This window comes from Eucyclogobius newberryi, unplaced genomic scaffold (assembly GCF_026437365.1).
Source record: "Eucyclogobius newberryi isolate DKJ021-1_F unplaced genomic scaffold, fEucNew1.0.hap1 SCAF_17, whole genome shotgun sequence".
NCBI lineage: Eukaryota > Metazoa > Chordata > Actinopteri > Gobiiformes > Gobiidae > Eucyclogobius > Eucyclogobius newberryi.
In genome coordinates, this window is record NW_027315801.1 from 26080571 (window position 1) to 26102051 (window position 21481).

At 39.5% G+C, this 21481-nt stretch overlaps 5 protein-coding genes across 6 annotated transcripts in view; 3 read left to right on the forward strand and 2 right to left on the reverse strand.

Annotated features, from left to right (window-relative positions):
- LOC140363599 (interleukin-17 receptor E) overlaps positions 1–4093 on the forward strand; it is a 5729-nt gene extending 1636 nt beyond the window's left edge. Inside the window, exons 4-10 of the mRNA XM_072450233.1 lie at positions 1–157; positions 230–275; positions 347–498; positions 566–628; positions 798–849; positions 935–1033; positions 2551–4093. The exon at positions 1–157 is cut by the window's left edge and continues 70 nt beyond it. Of these exons, the coding sequence (XP_072306334.1) occupies positions 1–157; positions 230–275; positions 347–498; positions 566–628; positions 798–849; positions 935–1033; positions 2551–3287 (1306 nt within the window). The 3' untranslated portion in view covers positions 3288–4093. The remainder of the gene's footprint in view (positions 158–229; positions 276–346; positions 499–565; positions 629–797; positions 850–934; positions 1034–2550) is intronic.
- Positions 4094–5755: 1662 nt separating this feature from the next.
- LOC140363600 (interleukin-17 receptor C) lies at positions 5756–10884 on the forward strand. Its single transcript, XM_072450234.1, has 14 exons — positions 5756–5896; positions 6544–6571; positions 6835–6969; positions 7219–7275; positions 7769–7813; positions 8119–8249; positions 8332–8394; positions 8465–8522; positions 8944–9143; positions 9224–9271; positions 9363–9414; positions 9517–9612; positions 9683–9721; positions 9798–10884. Exons 1-14 carry the CDS (start codon positions 5756–5758, stop codon positions 10583–10585), a joined length of 1881 nt encoding a protein of 626 aa, XP_072306335.1. The 3' UTR covers positions 10586–10884.
- Positions 10885–11276: 392 nt separating this feature from the next.
- creld1b (cysteine-rich with EGF-like domains 1b) lies at positions 11277–15428 on the forward strand. The gene is made up of 11 exons (XM_072449660.1): positions 11277–11487; positions 11845–11965; positions 12045–12127; positions 12204–12314; positions 12451–12542; positions 12635–12814; positions 12933–13028; positions 13254–13337; positions 13632–13727; positions 13808–13948; positions 14527–15428. Exons 2-11 carry the CDS (start codon positions 11846–11848, stop codon positions 14745–14747), a joined length of 1224 nt encoding a protein of 407 aa, XP_072305761.1. The 5' UTR covers positions 11277–11487; position 11845; the 3' UTR covers positions 14748–15428.
- Positions 15429–15445: 17 nt separating this feature from the next.
- On the reverse strand, positions 15446–17247 carry LOC140363224 (uncharacterized). The gene is made up of 6 exons (XM_072449662.1): positions 16919–17247; positions 16557–16681; positions 16353–16480; positions 16173–16232; positions 15918–16107; positions 15446–15723 (listed from the first exon to the last, which is right to left on the reverse strand). The coding sequence occupies exons 1-6, from the start codon at positions 16974–16976 to the stop codon at positions 15613–15615; spliced, it is 672 nt and encodes a 223-aa protein (XP_072305763.1). The 5' UTR covers positions 16977–17247; the 3' UTR covers positions 15446–15612.
- A 90-nt stretch (positions 17248–17337) lies between these two features.
- Positions 17338–21449, reverse strand: mbd4 (methyl-CpG binding domain protein 4). 2 transcript variants are annotated; one of them, XM_072449657.1, is made up of 8 exons: positions 21415–21449; positions 19883–20122; positions 19143–19810; positions 18999–19064; positions 18791–18925; positions 17786–17935; positions 17611–17714; positions 17338–17543 (listed from the first exon to the last, which is right to left on the reverse strand). In XM_072449657.1, the coding sequence occupies exons 2-8, from the start codon at positions 20002–20004 to the stop codon at positions 17469–17471; spliced, it is 1320 nt and encodes a 439-aa protein (XP_072305758.1). In that variant the 5' UTR covers positions 20005–20122; positions 21415–21449; the 3' UTR covers positions 17338–17468. The 2 variants fall into 2 exon arrangements, with proteins under 2 accessions (XP_072305758.1, XP_072305759.1); XM_072449658.1 differs by having other exon boundaries at positions 19883–20022; positions 21415–21432.
- Between the last annotated feature and the right edge of the window lie 32 nt (positions 21450–21481).

The window sequence follows — 21481 nt, forward strand, 5'->3', positions numbered from 1 at the left end:
TACTGTCGCTGAGACAAATATATGTACTGTCCTCTGCTGGAAACATGATGGCTACTGCACTGTGGTGTTTGATCTCTCACTTGTGGAAGAGCGTAACAAAAAAAGTGTGGAATATAACATTTCAGCAATTGACAAACACCCTCAAATGTGTGTGCAGGTAAGACATTTTAGATTTTTTGGGGGGGAAATGTGCAATACATCGTCGTCACTAATCATTATGTATTTGCAGCGGTCGTTGCAAGGGAGCCACAATATTACGTGCCATTTTACAGCTGGTAAGTGAACCAATGTTGTATTGCATTGTATTTTAATTTAATTCACGTACTGGTCTATATATACTTGTCAGACATGTCCTCATGGATGGTTAATATTGAGACAAGGAGACAGAGCATATTTGTTCATATCAACTCCACTGTTCCTGCAAAATTCTCTGTTCAGCTGTGTAAACTGAACCTGAATGCGTGTGCGTCGATAGGAGAGATTCAATCACTGAATACAGTAAGGATTTCCATTTTATTTCACTACATAGTTATAATTTATGCTATGAATAATGTCTATTTTACAGAAAGAGAAACTAACAACTTTTCAACTATCAGTATTGTCAGTTGGGGAGAGGCCCTGTGTTCAGGTAACGTTGAGTAGTATTCATTTCTTACTTTTTCATATTTTTATGTACAGAAATTTTCAAAAGGAACCAGCAAACCTTTATGTTATCAATTCCTGTCAAATTGATAACATAATCTGTGTTCTTTTTGCATTTAAAGCAGATAGACAAATAGTGCTTTATCCACTTACAGGTGTGGCAGTCAGAGCCAGCTCTTTATGGGAAAAGAATTCTGTGCCCTGACTGTGAGTTTACCTGTAATAATAATAATTTAAATGCTTCCCTGTTCTCACAGAAATGCAGCCTCATTTGTTTCTCTCCTTGTGTCAGATACGCGGCGCAGATATGGCGTTTATGCTGCGGCTGCTTTAGTCTGTGCGCTCATCACGATCGTACTGGGGATCTGCTTCCACCGTTTGACCAAAAAGGGTACTGCAGGCAAGTTTATGATCAGTTCATTTCTGATACGTTGGAGCAAGCTTAGGGATCATCTCAAAATGGGTTGAAGCTGAAAAGACTTAATATTTTTCGTATCTCTCTGGATCCCCTCCCCCCCTCAAAAGACTTAAAAAAAATGTCTGGCTTAACATAAAATTTTACGCTTGTTCCCCGAAAGGGAACAAGCGGTAGAAAATGGATGGATGGATAAAACGATAGTAGCACTTGATAGACCCTGCTCACCTCTAGTAAACATCCCTGAACGTCCTTTGGTATGTTTATCAGTAGAAGTTATGAGCTCTCCAAATAATGTCACCTGTCGCGCATGTTTGTTTACTCAATCCACATGGTCCATGGGCCCTAGGGGCCCTAGGGCACATCCCATTCAACCGAAATTGTGAGACGAAAAGGGTGCAATGCAAAAGGGTCTGGAATCGGACCATTGGGGGGCGTCAAAAAACTCTTCAAGTATTAACCGGTTCAACCACCGCCGCTAATGTCACGTTTCTCTCAAATGCAGAAGACATCTCTCAAATATTTTCGGAACATTCGGAACAAAATATGTAACTTAATTTACTTTCATTGACTCAGCAGAAGTTGGCAACGTGTTATTTTAATTTGTTTCCCGTAATCCACCATATTTGTTTAGACACGAACAATGCGTTTGTCTTATTGGTGAAGCCGCCTGTCAATCACTCACATCACTTTGGAAATTGGAGCGACTGGATTGGATTCCAGACCAAAACGTCTTTGTAAATTATTTTCAAAGCGTGCGGTCTTGGCTGGTCAGGCAATCTTATTTGGAATTTGTGTGGCGCAATTAAACTACTGTTTTAACTCCACCCAATCCAATAAGTAAACATTAATATCATGTTCAGGCCAATCAGATCATGGGCTTGAGAAGAGTCCCACAATCACTAGTGAGGAATCACACACCAGGGATTCAGCATTGAGGGAAGCCACAGACAAAGCCTGTCAAAACATGGCAAAAGTGGAAAGAGTTGAAATGCAGGGGCTGTATGCATTTTGGTGCTTTCCCAGTGGTGCAGTGGTGAAGGGCGTTGCACCTGTGTGTTTGCCACTCCCTCAGCGTCACTCTTCATTTCATGCTACAACTGTCACGTCAAATAAAGACTTGGGGCTAAAAAAACACAACATATTTATTACATGGGGTGTGTCTATGATGAATCCTTGTCAAAACACGGACTTGTGCCTTGTTTGTGTATCTGTCATTCACTCCCATTTTACTTAGTTATCAAAGTTTTTATTTATTTATAGGAGATCGTCTACTGAAAGTGTTTTTCAGACTTCCTATGAGTGATCTGTTTTTCTGTATCTACCTCTGTATCTACCTGCGTTGCACCAATGAAATTTCCCCATGTGGGACAATAAAGGAATATCTTATCTTATCTTAAGTAAAATGGGAGCATCCAAAAGATTAAAAAAGAGACACATTACATCAAAATAATCACACTGTTTAACAATTGTATATTTCCATTTTGCTTTAGGTTGGCTTTACATTCAAAGACCCATTCTGCTTGTGTGCTCATCCGAAGACGATGTCCACGTCTCTACAGTTTGTGCGTTGGCCTCCGTCTTACAAGGGGACCTGGGGGCAACTGTTCATCTAGCGTTGTGGGGCCAAAGTGTCCAGTCACCGTATGGGATGCGTGTGGCTGATGTGGGACCTTTGCCTTGGCTTCACGGTCAATGGGACTCTGTTATCAAAGCACAAGGAATCGTACTCATTATGTGGAGTCTGGACGCTAAGATTACTTATAAAAACTGGTGGAGTGATAAGGAAAGTTCAAACCAAAAGGACCTGATCTCACATGGACCTCATAAAATAGAATATTCTACAACTCTAACTGAAAAATATAAACTCAGAAGAGAAGACAAACATATACCTGAAAGAACTAATGTTTCCGACTGCTCAGTGATTGCGCCTGTGTTTAAAGCTGCACTTACCTGCCTGGTGGGAGCGCTGCAGGAGAACAAACCCCAGAAAGTGACATTTGTCTCTTTACACGGGCACAATAGCAGCAAGGACATCCCCAAAGTCTTCAAAGGAGTTCCACATTATTGCTTACCCCATCAGTTCAGTGGACTACTGCAGGAGCTGGGGGTGAAGATGAGACGGTCACAAAACTCCAAGGTCCATTGTTGGACCAGGTTGATGTCTAAAATCTTATGCTTTTGGTTGGCAAAACAGTTGGTAAGGAGATTACGAGCAACGCCGCAGTAAACTATCTGTCACATCCAAAATGATTCACATCTCCAGCAATCCATAACATGCGCTCATTTCACAGCTGATCCAACAAGAAAATAAAAACCTTGCAAATACATCCATTATACAGGTATACAGGTCAGGAACTATGCGTTTCACTGCTTAGTCCAGGTTAGTTTTGTCCAGTTTTATTCAAGATAAGACTATTTTAGCCCTGTATTGTCCTCTTAAAGTATTATCTGTTCAACCGTATCATTCTGAGTTGATTTAAATCACTAAATCGCAAAAGTGATTTATGTTTTTCAACTTTGTGTATTTGAAATAGTTGACTTTCTTCAAGGCCACATGCTGATGAATTTAAAACGACAGCAATACAATTACAGGAGCGTACTTGAATTTGCAAAGCGGAAGAAAATGCTGAAACCAGGACTGCCAAAGGTTAACATTTTACTATTATTTCCTCTTCAATTAGAAAAATAAGAGTTACAGTTAAGTCCAAGAACAGAAAGTGGGCTGTGAACAGAAGCTTTCATCTCCAACATTGTAAAGATCTAAGAACCAGTGAATCAGATAACACAACTTGTTCAGGGATTTGCATAAATAAACGAGGAATACGCATTTTCTTTCATTAAAACACAGGGGGTTGTCTTTGTAAACAGAGCCTGCTTTATGAAAATCCAGTTGCAAATCCCCGACATTTTAATGTGTGTTTGACAAAAAGTAAACTGTACTCCAACCTGCAATTTACATAGTATTTGCAAAAGTCTGAAATCTAAAGCTATGATAAAAAAACATGGAAATGTTGTTACTCTCTTGTTTTTGTTTCTCTTGCCAAAAATGTATTAATTAGTATACCGTATTCTCTTTAAAAAAAAAATAAAAAGTAAATTTGACCTCAAAAAGCAGAATGTGGTATTTTATAGTTCATTTCAAACAACAGTGTAAAGGGTCTTCACAATACACAGCTTGAGAAGGTTGTAACTCTGGGAATGTTATTACCCTGCTTCAGTTTAACTGAACATTTTATGCAAAACATCCCCCAAGTAAGTTGGAGCAGTGTGAATCTGGGTCCTTTATCTATCTATCTATCTGTCTATCTATTTAAGTATTTAGTTATTTATCCATTCATATAAAGTGAGTTCTACTTTCAAGTAACGTGTTGATTTAACAATTTAGCTTGTGATCTAGGTTAATTATAATGCTTTTTTTTTTTTTTTTTTTAAATATATTTAGGCCAAGTTTTTTATATTTTCATATTAAGGCGAAGTTATGTTGTGATAATTATGAGATTATTGAGGTGGCAGTAGCACAGGTTTTTCTTGTGGCCCACTGACTTGAAGGTTGGCAGTTGGAGCTCTGCTTCCATTAGATTATGGCATGTTGTTGTACTTGGGGAAGGTAATTCACACTCCTCACCTCCAGTGTGTGCAGTGCACTGTTGAATGAGTGCTAGTTTGATTTTAAATGATGCTTTGAATGCACACGTACATAGATGGAGGTAAATATTGACACAAGTCAAAGGGATTAATATTACATCGCTACAGAAGGTACAGGATTTAAGGTAACTTTGCAGACTTGTGAAAAACACCCGATGCTATACAAAAACAAAACATGCTACACACGTTATAGGACACTGTAGGACACATTCAGTTTTATGGAAATTATGTCAATTTATGTCCATTTTTGTGCCGAAATGCAAACTTGGATTCAAACAACGGGTTGAGTCTAATCATAGTATTATTATAATTATTATTATTATTATTAATAATAATAATAATAATAATAATATAATAATAATAATAATATGATAAGATTAGATAAGATAACCTTTATTTGTCCCACAATGGGGGAAATTCCAGTGTTGCAACACAGATTAGGAAAAGAAACAGATTAAGCACAGAAGTAAAATAATAGAAAAACAGATAACTTGAAAAAACAGTTAAAAAGTGAATGACATATGTTCAGGGCTAACAGTGATTGTTATAGAGTCTGACAACAGCAGAAGGAAAGAAATCTCCTTCACTCGAGGGTGGATCAGTCTGTCACTGAAGCCTCTCTCCACAGAGGACAGTGTCCTGCAGGGGGTGAGACTCAGGGTCCAGCACAGACGTGAGACGTGAGACGTGGGCTGACATTGTTTGAAAAGAGGGAAACCAGAGACAGGGTGACTGGGCCATAACCACCAATCCTGGCTGAGAAGCTCCTTTTTTTTGGCCCAGCCGCGGTTGTAAAACCGGTGCCGTCACTATTGGAGTTACATCTGGAAACATGAGCGTGACTGTTGCGTTGTGGGCGTGGCACTCACGCCCGCCTGTCATCTCAGTATGTCAGAGGCAACAGACTGTGAAGTGGATCAACACGCAGGTGTCATGCCACTTTATTATGGATATTATTGGCTTTGGGGACGTTTGGGCAGCGGAGCCTAAAGCTCAGGGTACATGGATTCAGGCCCATTAAGCTCCAGGTTCAAAGCGGCACGTGCAGATATGGCGCGCGAAACTATCAAGGTTCCAGCAAAACTGGTTTTGATGTCATTGCTGCTGCTGTGCCGGAGGAGTCCATGCACTGAGGCGCTGGATATGCTGGATATGATAGACATGAACACACCTGAACTCACCTGCAGCCAGGTAAGATTATGCTCAGACTACAAACAAGCGAGGCTTTGCCTGAAAGAATGCGTGGAAACACGGTTTGTAATCGACTACTGAAAAGATGTCCATTTTTTTTCTTTTTAGAATATGATTTATTAGCAACCGTATGCAGAAAATAAAATTGTTCATAAAACAAGCTACCAATGTTGTGTCGTGTAACGTTGCTCTGCGGCGAAACAGTGTAAGTCTAAACCAAAGACATAGACCCGCCCATCTGAATTTAATGTTCATTACTTATTTACTACAGTGACATCTTACTCCAGTGCTCAGTTTCCAAGTCTGTCAGTCGCTCTGACAAAGTCAATATGTGAGAAATGTGTTTCTTATCCTACAAAAGTGATGATAGAAAACACACCTCAATACTTGGACTAAACCTTCACTGAACTGGGACAATAACAAACCAATCTTACATCCAGGATTAAACTGAGCTCAGACAAGGAGAAACTCGACAGAATTTACTTTTGGATGTACTAAGAGATATACAGTATTGGTATAGTTGTATTGCTTTTTTCTTATCTAGTATTTGTTCTCTCTTATCTATCCTTTGGTGATACCTTAGCTAATGGCATATTCTGGAAGGTGCTGCTTAATCTTTTATAAACCCAACACATTTGTGTCTGCAGGGGTTGCAGGACTGTAACGTGACTAGAGGTATGACTGTTTGACTAAAATAATAAATGCATACAATTGGTATTTCTATTATATTAGGCCTATACAGATTGTTTTAATACTGGCAATAAATGTTCCCATTTTTAAGTTAAGTTTTTAACACAGAAATATGGGTTTATGTTGAAAATGAGAAAAAATGTATATTGATCAAATTTGCAGATATTCCATTGTTTTAACAAGCAAACAGATTCAGTGTGAAGTATAGCTTTCCTTGAAACTGTAAATTAATTTGTTTCTGTTTGTAGTGCGTCTGTTTGATGCGGTGACTGATCAAGAGGGGCCACAAGTCAACATCACACAAGTGGATCTGAGAGCTGTTCTCTGCTGCGAAGGGAAAAAGCTCTGTGTGCCCTGTCTGAAGGTGATCATCCACCTCTCAGGTAACCGCTCCAGTATCAAGGCAAACACCTTTCCCAGTAACTTTCTAGTCATTGATGATTCATAAACCTGTACACTAATTCCTGCGACTGCAGCAGGAAATGAGATGCGCCGCTAGAACTGGCACATTCACAGGAATGTCCATTAATGTGCACTATCTGTGTTCAAATACATGAATAAATCAACATTTACAGGTTTCCGTGATCTCAAGACTTGTTTTGCTGTAACTTTGTGCACGTTTGTGTCTTCAGAGGTAGTGGAGGACTTGTGGGACAGCAAACAGCAGCGAGAAGCGAGTGGACAGGAAGGTAAGAGAAAAATAACTTTGTTTTATAATATTATTGATCATCATACTCTCATATCCCATAATTATGTCCCATAAAGTCTATGCAGCTCTGGTCAAAGTGTGCTTCAGTTCTCCAGGCTCTGGTGACTTTTGCAAAGCACTACAATTTACTTTCTCCAGATCAAATGTAGCTACTTCCACACATGAGGTGAATAAACCATCTTTCTACAGTATGTTCTAACTCAAATAAATAACCTTTCCTCCTGCCACAGGGATAGTGCCTCATATTCATGCCTCAAGATCAATATTAACAATATGTGCACATGTTTTCTAGTTACTGTTGAGGGAAAAGGCAACTTTTGGCGCTCTGGTTTTGGTTCGTGTCCCTGCACAATTAGGAGAATACAGACGTAATATCACAATTCCATCTTTAGAAAAAGGTAGAATTTATGCTTTCACTTTTGCTTGTATTTGAATACTTTGCAGTCGACTTATTACGTGTGTTTTTCTTGTAGTTTGTTCGTTGAACCTGGAGAGTAGCAGAGTTAAGGATTGTGAAGGTAAGAGATGTGTTAATCAATGACTCTTTTGGGAAGTACTAATAATTAGATACTATAAATTAGTGTATATGTGCAAATTTATATTTGGATGCATAGTAATACTTGTTTTAGTGGAAATTATAACATCAGTAATTTCAGTTGCTTATTATCGCAGCGGTTTCTAATAACATTACATTTCGAGTGGAGTGCATTTGTTATGTACCTTTTGAAACTAGCGTTCATTTGATCTGTTTTTCCACTACAAACGGGATATTTTTGCATTTATGAAAATAAATGCTAATAAATGAATGTGTTGTGTTTTATAGTGCCCAATTTTCTAGTTGATATTGATCAGAAAACAGAGGTCATACGACTTAAACTAATCGACAGTGAGAAGCAGAAGAAGCTCATGTGCCAGATGATGTGGGACGAGACGCCGGGAGAGATGATACCAATGGTACATTAAGAGTAATCTATAAACACAAATCATTCATTTTCATTGAAGATTATACCACTTACCTTTAATTGAATAATTTTAGTGTGACGTCGGAAAAGAAATTGTGATCTCGTTGAACTCTGCAGCACCATGCTTGTGTTTCCAAGTAAGATTATAACCAGCGTCATTCATTTTTATTATGGAGATAATTAAGTCGTTTCAAATGTTTGTTACAGGTTTGGTGGCAAGACAACAAGCTGCGTCGAAACTATTGTCCATTCAAGAATCAACAAGGTACTCTGAGATATCAGAATCATTATCAGAAAAGATTTATTGCCATCGTCAGTGAACAAATCTCACAGACGAGGAAGTTGTTTTGGTGATTCGGTACAACATACAACAATGAATAATAATAGATCAAAATATATCAAATAAGGCATGCATTACAGAAAAACAATTTAAATTGACTATAAGATAAAAATATACTTACTACGTACACAAAATTTACAGTTAAATATACAGATGTAGTGCAGGTATAGAGATAAACATACAACATACACTATGCAAAAGGATAGTTGGATAGTCAATTAACCAAGAACAAAGGGCATAATATGACTTTATGCACTGAATACTTTTGGATGTATACTTGCTTTTCTTTATTATAACCCTTTTGCACAGTACTCTTCATGTATATGGTGTTACTTTTACAATTCAGCTGCCATGGAGAGGATGCTTCAAAATGTGTCCTTGGCTTTGACGGAGTATGCCAGAGGAGGGAGGCCTGTGCTGTTCTGGAACGTGAGCGCCCCCTGCAGACTGAAGGGGGATGTGTGGCTGTGTAAGAGGGATGTACAGGTCAGTGGGGCGTGTCTGGAGGTGACAGGGTCAAGACTGAAACTGGATGAACAAGCAAAGGTAAAATGATGTTACTGGCTTTTTAGCATATCAAATTTATAAAATGCTTTATTCATATTTTTTGTATTTTTGCTTTCAAGAAAACAGGGGAATTCAATTTGTCATCACACCCGCAGCTCTGTCTTCAGGTAAAAAAAAAAATCTGTAACACTAGGCACATAGACTATGTGTTTGTTGCAATTTTCCTTTTTAATCATTACTGCCAAAATTACATTTTAGATAAAACTGGACAGAGTTAACTCTGACTTGGATCCCTATTGTCCATTTGAAGGTTAATAAAATATGATAATTGAACAAAATAGTAAATGTATAAGAGCTGCACTCGTACATTTGTGTACATCCTGATTGAGAGTATTTCAAACGTCTCTTCCAGTATCACGGTGGCGCTGGATTGTCGTACTTCTTGTTGCTTTGTTATTGGTCTTTCTGTCAATTCTTGGAGCATGCCGTATACAAGGATTAATCAAAGGTCAGTGTTGAAGAAAATTACATTTTAAATAATATAAAAAATATTCTAATGCTATCTTTTTTTTCTATAGGTTTTGCATGGAGATGGTTGAAAGATGATGACGTCAAAGGTACCGTTCATGATGTCCTTTAGTGTTAATAATCAAAATACCATGCTTGATTTGATGTATTTTTCTGTCATTTCAGGTGCTGTAGGAGGCGGTCACGTGGTTCTGCTGTATCCGCCCGACGATGAGCAAGCCTTACCTGGTCTGATGTGCCACTTGGGGTCATCTCTCCAAGCGCTGGGCTGTAGCGTGTCTCTGGACTTGTGGAGCCATGCTGAACTTAGCGTCTTGGGTCCAGTGCCCTGGCTTCATTCGCGACTGGACCAACTGCAAAGGCAAGGTGGAAAGGTCGTTCTCGTCCTTACCCAAGCTGCAAAGAGAAAAGCAGAAGCGTGGGGAGCAAGAAGCTGGGAGAGGTTTTCAACAAATCAGAAAGACTCAGACAGCAGTACCAGCTCAAATTGTGTCGATGTGTTTAGTGCGTCTCTGAGTTGTATCCTTGCAGACTACTTGCAAGGTCGAGCAGGTGAGCGCTTCATGTTGGTGCAGTTTGAATCTCTTCCCCCTGAAGAAGAGGTTTGCCAGCCACTTCCAGAATTGTTCCGGGGTCTACATGTCTACAGCCTGCCATCTCAAAGCCTGGGGTTTCTCACAGAACTGGCGGGGGCAAGGCAAATGGCTACGTCCTCAACCAGACTAAAGAGGGCACATGGGCTCAGAATGGCGTCCCGAGCATTGGCGAGAGGGTTGTCTGGGTTTACAGCCGGGACAGCGGTGTTGAGACTGGCTGTGATGCCCCAAAGCTGTGTAGGGACAGGGGAAAAAGAAGAAGATGCAGCAGAGACAATGCCACTTCAGCCTTACCTCATTACGCCCCCCTCCAGTCCAGACACAGACCCTAAAGTCAGTCAGATGGACTGGGTCTGACAATACTGTTACAGAAATGGTTTTTGACTATGTCTCGTACAGGATAAGGGCTGTACAAGTCACTCCAAATCAAATGATATAAGCTTTATTTGCAGCCTGTAGGGGAAATAAAACAAAACACAAAGAAACAAAAACAAGATACTTTGCAATAAAAATGACCATATTCACCTATGGTAATATCTTTGGACATTGTTTACCGTAGTTTGTATATGAACACTTTGCTTCACAATATTACAACGTGCTTGTTATTATTTTATACTTGATGATGATGTTTAGTGTTTTGTTTTCTTCAACCTGCTGATTGTAAAAAATCACCACCCCCTTTAATGTGAATTAAATAAGTCCTGTACAACTGAGCAGAAATTGATTTTGATATAGTATGTTGTTATTCTGTTAATCAATTTCATCTACGTAGGACAATGTTGTTAATATTATAGTAGTGCAGTGGTTCTCAAAGTGGGGTCCACACAGTAAGCATAAATGTTTTAATTTGTTTTTTTAATAAATGAGTTTGTAATCAATTTGACATTTAAGTACATCCAAAAGGAGTATCATTAGCCTACATGTTTGTGTTATGTTTAATAGATCCGCGGGGTGCAGAGTTTGGGGACGGCTGGAGTAGTGAAAGGATCCTGTTTGCTGATTGGTGGATTACCCTAAAGCCAGTGGGACTGGGGAGGGGCGGCGTCTGACTTCTGAAAGTGAATTGGTCAGAGCAGCTGCAGCGTTCATTCATTCAAGCCCTGGGAGCAAGAGCTTTGTGTGCCAGCCTTTATATTTACTGTACGTATGATTAAAATGACACGTTTCAAGTTTTAAAGTGGAAATGGGACAAACGTGAAAATCACTGTGCTGCAGACAACAATCGTCGAAATACAAGCGACGCGCTGCTTTAGAATAAGGTAACTTTGCATACATTCGTATTGTACTTTGCATTAAGTTATCTTAATAATGGGAGAATATATTACTATAATCTAGTTGTAGTACGCATGTGGCCTAATTTAGCCGGTTAACGGCTGAGGTGTTTAGAAACTGACTAATCAGCATCGCGATGGCTAGCTTGATGCTTGTAGCTAATGTTTTTGGTGCTGATGCTGCGCTAACAGGAAGTAGCATCCGGTAGCATCCCGAGTGGCTCAGTTCCTCAGTAAATGATCGCGTCAAACCAAATACTTGTTATTGTATAAGTCTGCAGTTATACAAATACATGGATAAAAATACTGACGTGTAGAGCTCGTTTTCATGTGTTTTTATTGAAGCATGATGTGGTGGGACTGGTCCTTCCTGCCTGCTCTTCTGCTTCTCTCTGAGCTCTCTGCTGTCATGGTCCAGACAGCTCCTTGTCAAACCTGTCGAAAACTCACCGAGAGCTTCATTCAGGTACGTTTTACTGAAGGTGCTGTTTGTATGTTGTTATTGATTTAGTGTTTCATGATATGTACTATTTGCTTTGTCTCAGGGCTTGGAGAAAACAGCCAACAAGAATTTTGGTGGTGGGAACACCGCCTGGGAGGAGGAGAAACTGGCCAAATATGCACGCAGGTAAAAACTTAAATAAAAAGCCAGTCATCTTTATTTCTTACTGTTGGTATTATGCAATATGACTTGTACGTTACAGTGAGACTAGATTGCTGGAGATTGTAGAAGCTGCTTGTGAGAAGGCAGACTTTGAATGTAATAAACTGCTGGAGCAGATAGAAGACCAGGTCGAGACTTGGTGGTTTCACAGGTGATTGTATAAATTAAATAATATTGTTGTACATAAAGAACTTGAGATTTTGTATTATTTATGTAGAAAGATGCAAATAAGGTTGTGTTTATCACTGCAGTAGTGTACAGTAGTTGTAATAACAGGTGTTTTGCAGGCAAGAGGAGGCACCAGATCTGTTTGAATGGCTTTGTACAGAACAACTAAGACTCTGTTGTCCACCGGGCCACTTTGGACCTGAATGCAAAGGTTTATGCCATGTGTCAACAGTCAAAATATTTAAACACAATACGTGTTGTTTTGAAGTTGTAATTGTGACATATTGTCTAATCAATACCCAGAGTGTCCATCTGGTCCTGGTGGTATCTGTGGAGGCCTGGGGCGCTGTGAGGGGGAGGGTACCCGTCTCGGGGATGGAGACTGTGTGTGTGACCCTGGATACTCGGGCCATCTGTGTCATAGCTGTGCTGACGGTTATTTTAGAGAGAAGAGTTCTAATAACAGTGTAGGAGCCTGTGCAGGTAGGTCATTTTAAATTACATATTTAAAAGAACATGTTTCTTGTAACTTTTTTCTTTTCTTTTTGTTGTAGAAAAAGATTCAGTTGTTGTCATCTGTTTTTTTTATTTTTTTTTATAGCGTGCTTCCACTCATGTAAGAAATGCTCTGGGCCACAGGATTATAAATGTCTTGATTGTAAGCCTGGATGGATTCTTCATGACAATAAGTGTGTAGGTGAGTATCAAAAGTTGTTCTTATTTTGACACTTTACCATTTTTTCTAAAATGTATTTAATTTATTTTTTTGTAGAAAAAGATTAAGTTGTAGTCATCTGGACACGGTTTAAAAAACAAAACAAAAAAAAACTTGTCCAGATGACTACAACTGAATCTTTTTCTACAGTGGAACACTCCTGGACAAATGCAGGATTTCACCGACTAAAATGTATTTTCTTTCTAGATGTTGACGAATGTGGAACCGAGTTGGCCCGCTGCCCCACTAACACCTATTGTCATAATACTGATGGATCGTATGATTGCAGAGGTCAGTATTAATGAGTTTTTGGTTCGGTCCAAGTTCCGGGTTTTTTCCCAGGTGACTCCCAATTTTTCTGTTTGCAAAAGTAACCGCACACTTGTTACACTGTTGTTATAACAATCATTTGATCATGACATTTTGTTGACTGAACGGTTCACAGTCGTTGGGTGTTTATGACTTGTTTACTCTTGGTTTATTGCTTTGTGTGCAGTACTCACTTTCCTATTTGAACACCAAAACTAGAATAATCTGTTTATTATGTATTAATTAAAATGTACGTTTGTTTTGTTTGCCTCTCAGGTTGTGATCAGGCTTGTGTTGGCTGCATGGGTAGTGGACCAGCACGTTGTAAAAAATGTGCACGTGGTTACAGACTGAAAGGTGCCAAGTGTCTCGGTACGTATCGCTCTCAGTATCAGTTAAGCATGTCATCTTCATTCAAGTCATGACTTGTCTGGATTCTGTTGCCTTTGCAGATATAGATGAATGTAGTGAGCGTGCAATAGCGTGCCCGGGGCTAAACGAGGCCTGTATTAATGAAGAGGGATCATTTCATTGTGAATGTGCAGATGGCTTCATTAGAAGAGACAGCATTTGTGTCGAGAACAAGCCCACAAGTAAGTGTTATTTCATTCACAGTGTTATTTCATTGACTTGTATAGGTTGTTTTATCATTGTTCATTTGTTTTATGTTGTACCAAATCACCAAAGCAAGTTCCTATGTTTGTGAATTCTGTTCATTGACAATGGCAATAAACCTTTTCTAATTCTGATTCTGGAAACACTGCAAACTCTGGACCGCAGATAAACGTTTGTTTGAAAATATATATATTAACTGAACTGTTGTAAGTATTGAACTGCTAACAAATGAACAAATCAGATTTTTTACAAAATGAGATTGCTGTATTGTAGTGGATCAGGAATCTGTCATATTGCCTTTTCAAATGTTGTGATTATCCAATAGATTGATCATCATACGTATTATTATTAATCCCTTTCTTGCTACATCTTAGTCTAACTTTGCGTTTTTTACACAACTACAGTGGTGGCCATGAGAAGCTAATATAGATGCAGTATATTTGTCCGTAAGGAATTTTACAAACAGCTGGCCTGAAATGGTTTTCATATTTTACCCACCGAGCTGTACATCATCGGGAATGTTGCATACGATTAAAACATTCCCTTTATTCCTCAGCTGATCCAGACAAGGGTCTCTTTGACGACATGACCGACGACGAGGTCCAGGTGCTGCAGCAGATGTTCTTTGGAGTGGTCATCTGTGCTCTGGCTACTCTGGCCGCCAAAGGAGACATGGTTTTCACTGCCATATTCATCGGAGGAGTCGCCGCTATGGCTGGATACTGGCTGACCGAGAAGGGAGACGCCATGCTGGACGGGTTCTTAAAAGGACGATAGACTGTCTGGATTGAAAAGACTTGAACAAATACTGCTGATGAATGTAGAAACAGACAGCATCTTGGCATGGCGTGGTCTCTGCAATGCGTTTTATCATGCAGGGATGCATTTGGGGTTCACTCAAAAGGGCTTGGAACGTATTTATTAATGACAAAATCCTGGGAAAAGAGAAACTTGAAGGCTGTTGAGCCACTGTACCTATGTATTTATAAGAAAATGAAGATGCACTGATGTGGTTGATGATGTACCTCACTGTCTTTGGGTGATTCCAAACATTTATTTTCTTTGTCACTTCAATGCAACTTTTTCTGGATTTCTTTTCATTTCAAACCATATCTGAAATCTTTTTAGTTTTGAGCCCTCTGGTTGGGTGAACATTGTTTTATTAAGAGACTGTTGTCTAGATGCATGTGTTACCATTTGAATTAAGAGAAAATACATGTTTTGTTATACAGAATGCATTGGCATGATGAAGACTTATCTACAACATACTGAGGAACACCAGCTCAGAACTCGACACTGAAATCATATTCTGTTGCCTTTTATTTAATTTGAAAGCAATATTTCAATGTGCAATTTGATGCCGATTTACCGTTTGTCACAAAAGTATCATCTATTTATTTGTTTGTTATTTATTCAAGGGTTTGCGTTACAATTAAACATAATTTACTTTTACATTAACTTGTGTTCTGTAAGTGGCATTAGTGTTATTTATACAGTTATTTAATTTAAAAACACAAAATAATGTAGAAAATACATCCTTTACTCAAGAAGACACGGTTGTAAGGCCTTCAGTCGCATACAATTGCTCTAAATTTCACAGTTGGGAATAAGAGCTCAGATGTTTTCCGTCTGGATGCGGAGCCTATTTCAGAGTGCCACTCCAGTTAATAGGGTTGAGGCGCAGCAGCTCTCTTTCCTTCAGAGCCTCCTGGGAACGTGTTAGTGCTCTGTCCCTCCAGCCCTGCTCCATTAGCTGCACAATAACACAGAGAGCACATGTTATGTTGTGACATCCTGGAAAACTGCCATTCTATCCATGTCTTGTGGTTGTTATTAATATGCACTAATAATCAGTTATAACAATCACTGTTTTTGGTCATATCCCTCTCATCCTCATCTCTATCCTTATAAAGATGTGGTCCTGAGTAGGCAGAAGTGGAAGTATACCCGCTTATTCTCGTCCCTGTATGCCGTCATAGCTTCTCTGTGCACAATCCTTTGCTCTTTTTCTTTGGAAAGATCTAGGCGATCCATTTCACACAGAAACTCAGCTTCTTTCGTTCTGTTGGTAAATTGCAGCTTCAGAGCAACACATTTATCTTCCATCTGCTTTTTTAAGTGGGTACGAATGTCTTTCCTGAAAGATGAGCAAACGTGTCCATAATGTTGTAATGTTTTTAATTATTAATTCAATGTCTCTACCTGTATTCTTCTCTCTCACAACTGGTTCCATAAAAGGGTTTTCGCCACACTTGGTGAAATCTGTCAATCAATGGTCACAGGATTTGAATAACATTTAATGACATTTGGTCCTTAGGGTTTAGTGGGGTTAGAGGTGAGAAAAATGCCATTTAGAAATGCTTCATTAAATCCACAATTTACTTGTAATATTCTTTCCGCTGCATTATCAACGCCCTCTGGTGGTTGTGGTGGTGAACTGCGGGTGTCTCCAAGCTCGCGGTGCGTTTATGGACAAAAGGTGGATGCAAAGGGTCCAGTCTTGGAATAGGCTAAGAAAAAAACAACAATGTAAATGAACTTATCAGAAACAATATTTACTAAAATAATAATAAAAAGACTTCTTACCCGTTTGCTTGACCATACGGCACATTCTGATATCAGGGGAAAGGTCATAGAAGTGCCTGTCAGGGGAGACTGTCCGGCAGGAGATGTGGGTGAAGGAAGACAAACTGGTGTGGAAGCTATGGCTGCTGTCGTTACAATTATGTAAAAACCCAAATCAATATTTCATACATTATCAAGTCCATAGTTTAAAATAAAGCTTCATCCAACATGCATAACATCTAAAAGAAATGTATGTAATGAAAATGTGAATATTCAGTTTTGTGGAGGGGTGTTAGTCGAAACTAATCACAACATAAACACTAACATTCGACAAATCTTTGCATCTTCATAAATCACAATGATGGAAATGTGTTTTATCTTACGAAGTTTCATTTTGGAGTTTAGATCAGTCCTGGTCATGAACAAAAATATGGTCTTCATCCACAAAAAACCTTCACTTTCTCCAGTTCAGATTCCAGGTTAAGGAGTTAGACTAATTAAAGTTAAAGTAAGTAAATAATAAAATAAAGACTGGATCAATTAACTGGAACAGTACTATTGCTGGTTAAAGATTAAACTATGACAAGGCAGTGCATTGAATGAGAGTTTTGCAATGGCAACAGTCGCCTTGGGAATCAGGTTACCTCCAACTAAAGACAGGCAGCGCTCACGCATCACTGCACTCCAAAAGACTTTATTAACGTCCGACAAAGGAACATGATATTGCCAAAGAATGTCTCTAAATGCCAAGTAAATTTAAAGGGACAGGTTAAGAAAACATTTATTTTTTTCACAGTCCTAAAAGCATTTAACATCACATAATTTAAAACTCATATAACTCACATTTATTTGGACACACTAAAAGCAGAATAACTATGATTTTCTATGATTTTCTAACCTTTAACAATAACCGTCTAATGCGTTTGTCGTAATTCACACTCCGAGTGCTTCATGGTTCTCCCATAGCCAGGCATGATATTTATTTAACATGTGATCCTTGGGCGTCACCTTTGATAAGCACAAAACACATAAAAATAGCTGAATGAATTACAAGTAACTCTAAAGATGTACTTACGTCTTTCCACTCCTCCACGCAGAAAATCCGGTACGAGTCGTTGCCATACTTCCCTATGCCGTGCAACTCAATGGGGTAGCGCCACTGTTTGGTCAGATATTCATCTGTGTAAAGGAAAAATAAGGGTTTTTGTCAATCTTTCAGTTTCAAGTCATGTAGCGCAAAAACAAATTACCTGAAAAGCGAATTATTATTTTTGCTCTGAGTTTATAAAGGCCCAGCGGTTTCAGAATGTCAGACATGGGTTTCCAGTCAGCTTCTCGTGCCAGTTCTGCTGCGGGGTAAGTCTCAAAGAACTGCCAGAGTATTGGTATAGCCATCCTGCCTGGAAGATGAATACAGTACTCAGTATTTTATGATAGAAAAACAAAGAGAAATAAAGATAAATCTTTTTTTAAAAGGTGCCATAACATGCTTTTTTTCACGTTTCGTAGTCTATCCTAAGTGTATAATTGATAATAATAAGGGTTGTGCAACACCCTTAACATAATAGTTAAGAAATATCACCCAGACCTTGGACCCCCTCACCAACCCGGAAATGCAGACGGCTTGGTTTGATATTCGCCCCCACCCTTGCGAAGAGCGATCTGGCTCCCCCGCCATATATATATAAAAGTCTTATGTCCATCGCGCTCTTATTTCCTGGTTTTTCGGTATCGGATAGAACTTATCTCCGTTTATTTCCCGGTTGCTGCATCAACTGCCACATAAACCTTCACCATTGTGATAATAGTAAAGAGTGCGATATCATTAATGAAGTTTTGGGCCTCTTTGAGCCGTGTTTCGTCGTAAATCGAACTAGAAAAACTCCGGAATGGGCTTGTATGGGGAGACACGGGAGCCTGGAGCAGCGCGGAGCCGGGAGGCGGGAGGGTGAGGGGGGGGTGGCGAGGGGGGGGGATGATGACGCGTGCCTGTGGTTATGACGCGGTCTTGCATCCACCGCCCGTCAGTTTGGAGATTCGAGGAAAGGAGATAGTCTGTAATATAGCTAAAAACTGCAGGAATCAATCAAAAAAACACTCTGGGTACATATATGAAGCACAAATAGCAATGTAAGAAGGTTAAAAGCTCTGAAAAGTCGATTTAGCATGTTATAGGACCTTTAAGAGAGATTTAGTGTAATTTCAGCAAATATATGTACACAAGTAGAACCCTTTTTTGTCAGGGAGCATCTCACCACTCGTCTTGTTCAGAAAAATAGTAGCCACCAAGAGCTTCCAAGAGTCATGAAAAAGGGTTTCTTGGACAAGGTTAAAAGGAGAACGAGGTGGTGTCCATTTCTTGAAAACGTTCCTTCTTGGTGGACTTGGACCTAGAAGCAAATAGACTCATCATTACAAATCCATGCATAAGATGGACATTTATGGTATGTACTTTGGCATTACAGTCTCTGATGTTCGTCCTGCTGAAATACGGGCTGGTTTTCCTATTGTTGTTCAACATCCTTGATTCTGCATGGTTAAAAATAAATACTGAATTGTAATCACAAATTAAACTGTTAATAAGTCTGACTTAACAAGCATGCTTACTATTTTGAGAAGCTGTGACTGGTGTGCAGCTCCCAGCTGAGCTGTGAGGTGATAACACCTGCTCCTCCATCTCTTCACTGCTGCTGTTCACTAACACCAGCTCTGAAACAGGATTCTCGTTGCCTTTGCTGTGAATTAGAGCCAAGTCTTGCTCCTCATTCTCACTCTGACTAGCAGCTTGCACATGCAGCGAGGGGACCGAGAGATGCATGCACGCTGTGTCTTTGTCTTTTAAACCTGTCACCATGAACAGCTTTTCTTTCAGTGAACCACCTCTTAGTGGGCTGCTCCGCAAATTTACTTCATCCACGAAAGTTGCAATGCCAGCTTGTTTGGGACCTGTATTTGTATTTTCCTTTCTAGTATGTTCATCTATAGTCAGTATATTTGGCCCAATAATGATGTCATCTTTCTTGCTTATTTCCTTTTTGCAATCAAGTTCACAAGATTCTACTGTGCAAGCCTCATCTGGCACTACATTTATTTTATTTTCACAATCTTTAGTGTCTTTCCTTTTACTTTTTGCTTTTTTTGAGGTGGAAACATACTTTTTGACACTTGTGTCAGCACAGGAAAAGACAAACATGCTCATGTCACAGTTCCCCTCTCCGTTTTTCTGTAGAAATGCTTGTAAAGAAGCCTTGGAGCGAAACCTTTGCCCATGGGGACTAAAGCAAACAATGACATTTATATTAGAGATAAACTAAAATATGAGAAGAATTACAGGAAAGCTGTGTCACCTTATAATATACACATCCATTTTCCCGGCAGTTTTGCCCGTTTTCCTCTTCCTGACCTCTCTGCTCCATCCAGGAGGTAGTGAAGAGGCACAGGGCAAACAATCCTCGTCTTGTTCATTCATTTCTTCAGGTTATTGCAGCTGGACAAAGATGAATGCATTTCTAATGAGTCTTCCTTGCAGAGCTGTAGTGCCTTGGATTGTGGAGTGTAGTATTTTGTTATGGACATTACACCGGTATCTGAAATTATTAAAGCAAGATCAAGATCTGCAAAATCAGAAGAATCAAAATCAAAACATTAGGTACTTCAACAATTTTAAGACACAGGTTAATCAAAGTTATTATTATTATTATTTAAGACAGAGCTTCTCAAAGTGTGGGGAGTGCCCGTTTGGGGGTGGGCGCGAGACATTTGGAGAAATGTGCCCACATTAGGTGAGACAGACGTGTTTTGAGCAACAGAAAAACGCCAAGTGCCAACATGAGAGAGCAGCGAAGGAGTGGGTCAGCCTGCATCTGTGCCCCTCACACACGTCTGCCTCTGTCCCTCCTCTGTCCCTCCTCTGTCCCTCCTCTGTCCCTCCTCTGTCCCTCCTCTGCCCCTCCTCTGCCCCTCCTCTGCCCCTCTGTTGTTGTTGTCGTCGTCGTCGTCGTCGTCTTACTTTTAATGACGGTTCTCAGCCAACTGAAAAGGTGCATTTACCGCCACCTACTGTAGTTGTACATCTCCTGTAAGTATGTGTTTTACGCTAATCCGTAAAAAAAGAAAAAATGAGGAAGCAAAAGAGAGAGAAAGAGAGTCCAACTCTCTACAAAACAGCATATGTGAATAGAATGCTTGTGCATTTGATTCCTTTCCGCTTTGAACCCATGGGATAAATTCTAAGATAAGATAAGATAAGATATTCCTTTATTGTTATTGTTGTTTACTAAATTTCATTGGTGCAACGCAGGCAGATACAGAGGCAGATACAGAAGAAAAGAACAGATCACTTATAGGAAGTCTGAAAAACACTTTCAGTAGAAGATCTCCTATAAACAAAAACTCCCATAGACAAATAAATAAATAAATACATAAATACCATTGCATGTGATCATGACAGTAATTGCACATTCTGAATAAAGTTGCTGCCAACCGCCATTTAAAAATAACACAACAACAACAACAACAACAACAACAACAACAACAGCAGCCTGTGTGTGTAGTGGGCCCACAGTGTTAAAAGTGATCCACAGTGACAGGAAGTAACGTGAGCGCGTCTTCTCCTTGAAACACAACATTTACAGCAGTGAAGCGCCAATTCTGCGCTGTCCCAGAGGCTGTGGGGGTCGTGGATGCTTTTTCTCCCAAGGGGGTGCGCGCCAGAAAAGGTTTTAGAAGTTCTGACTAAAGAGTTAGAACGTTTTGAGCAACACGACTTGGTCTAGACATGACCTGAACGTTATTGGGGTAGATTTGTATCGTATAACGGGACCGAAAAGCTTGAATGTCTTAAGCACAGCGTAAACATGTGTTATAAATAAAAATATACCTGGTTTGTGTTGGCCAAATCCACTGATAACACAATAACACCGCGCCATACTTGTCTTCAAAACAGG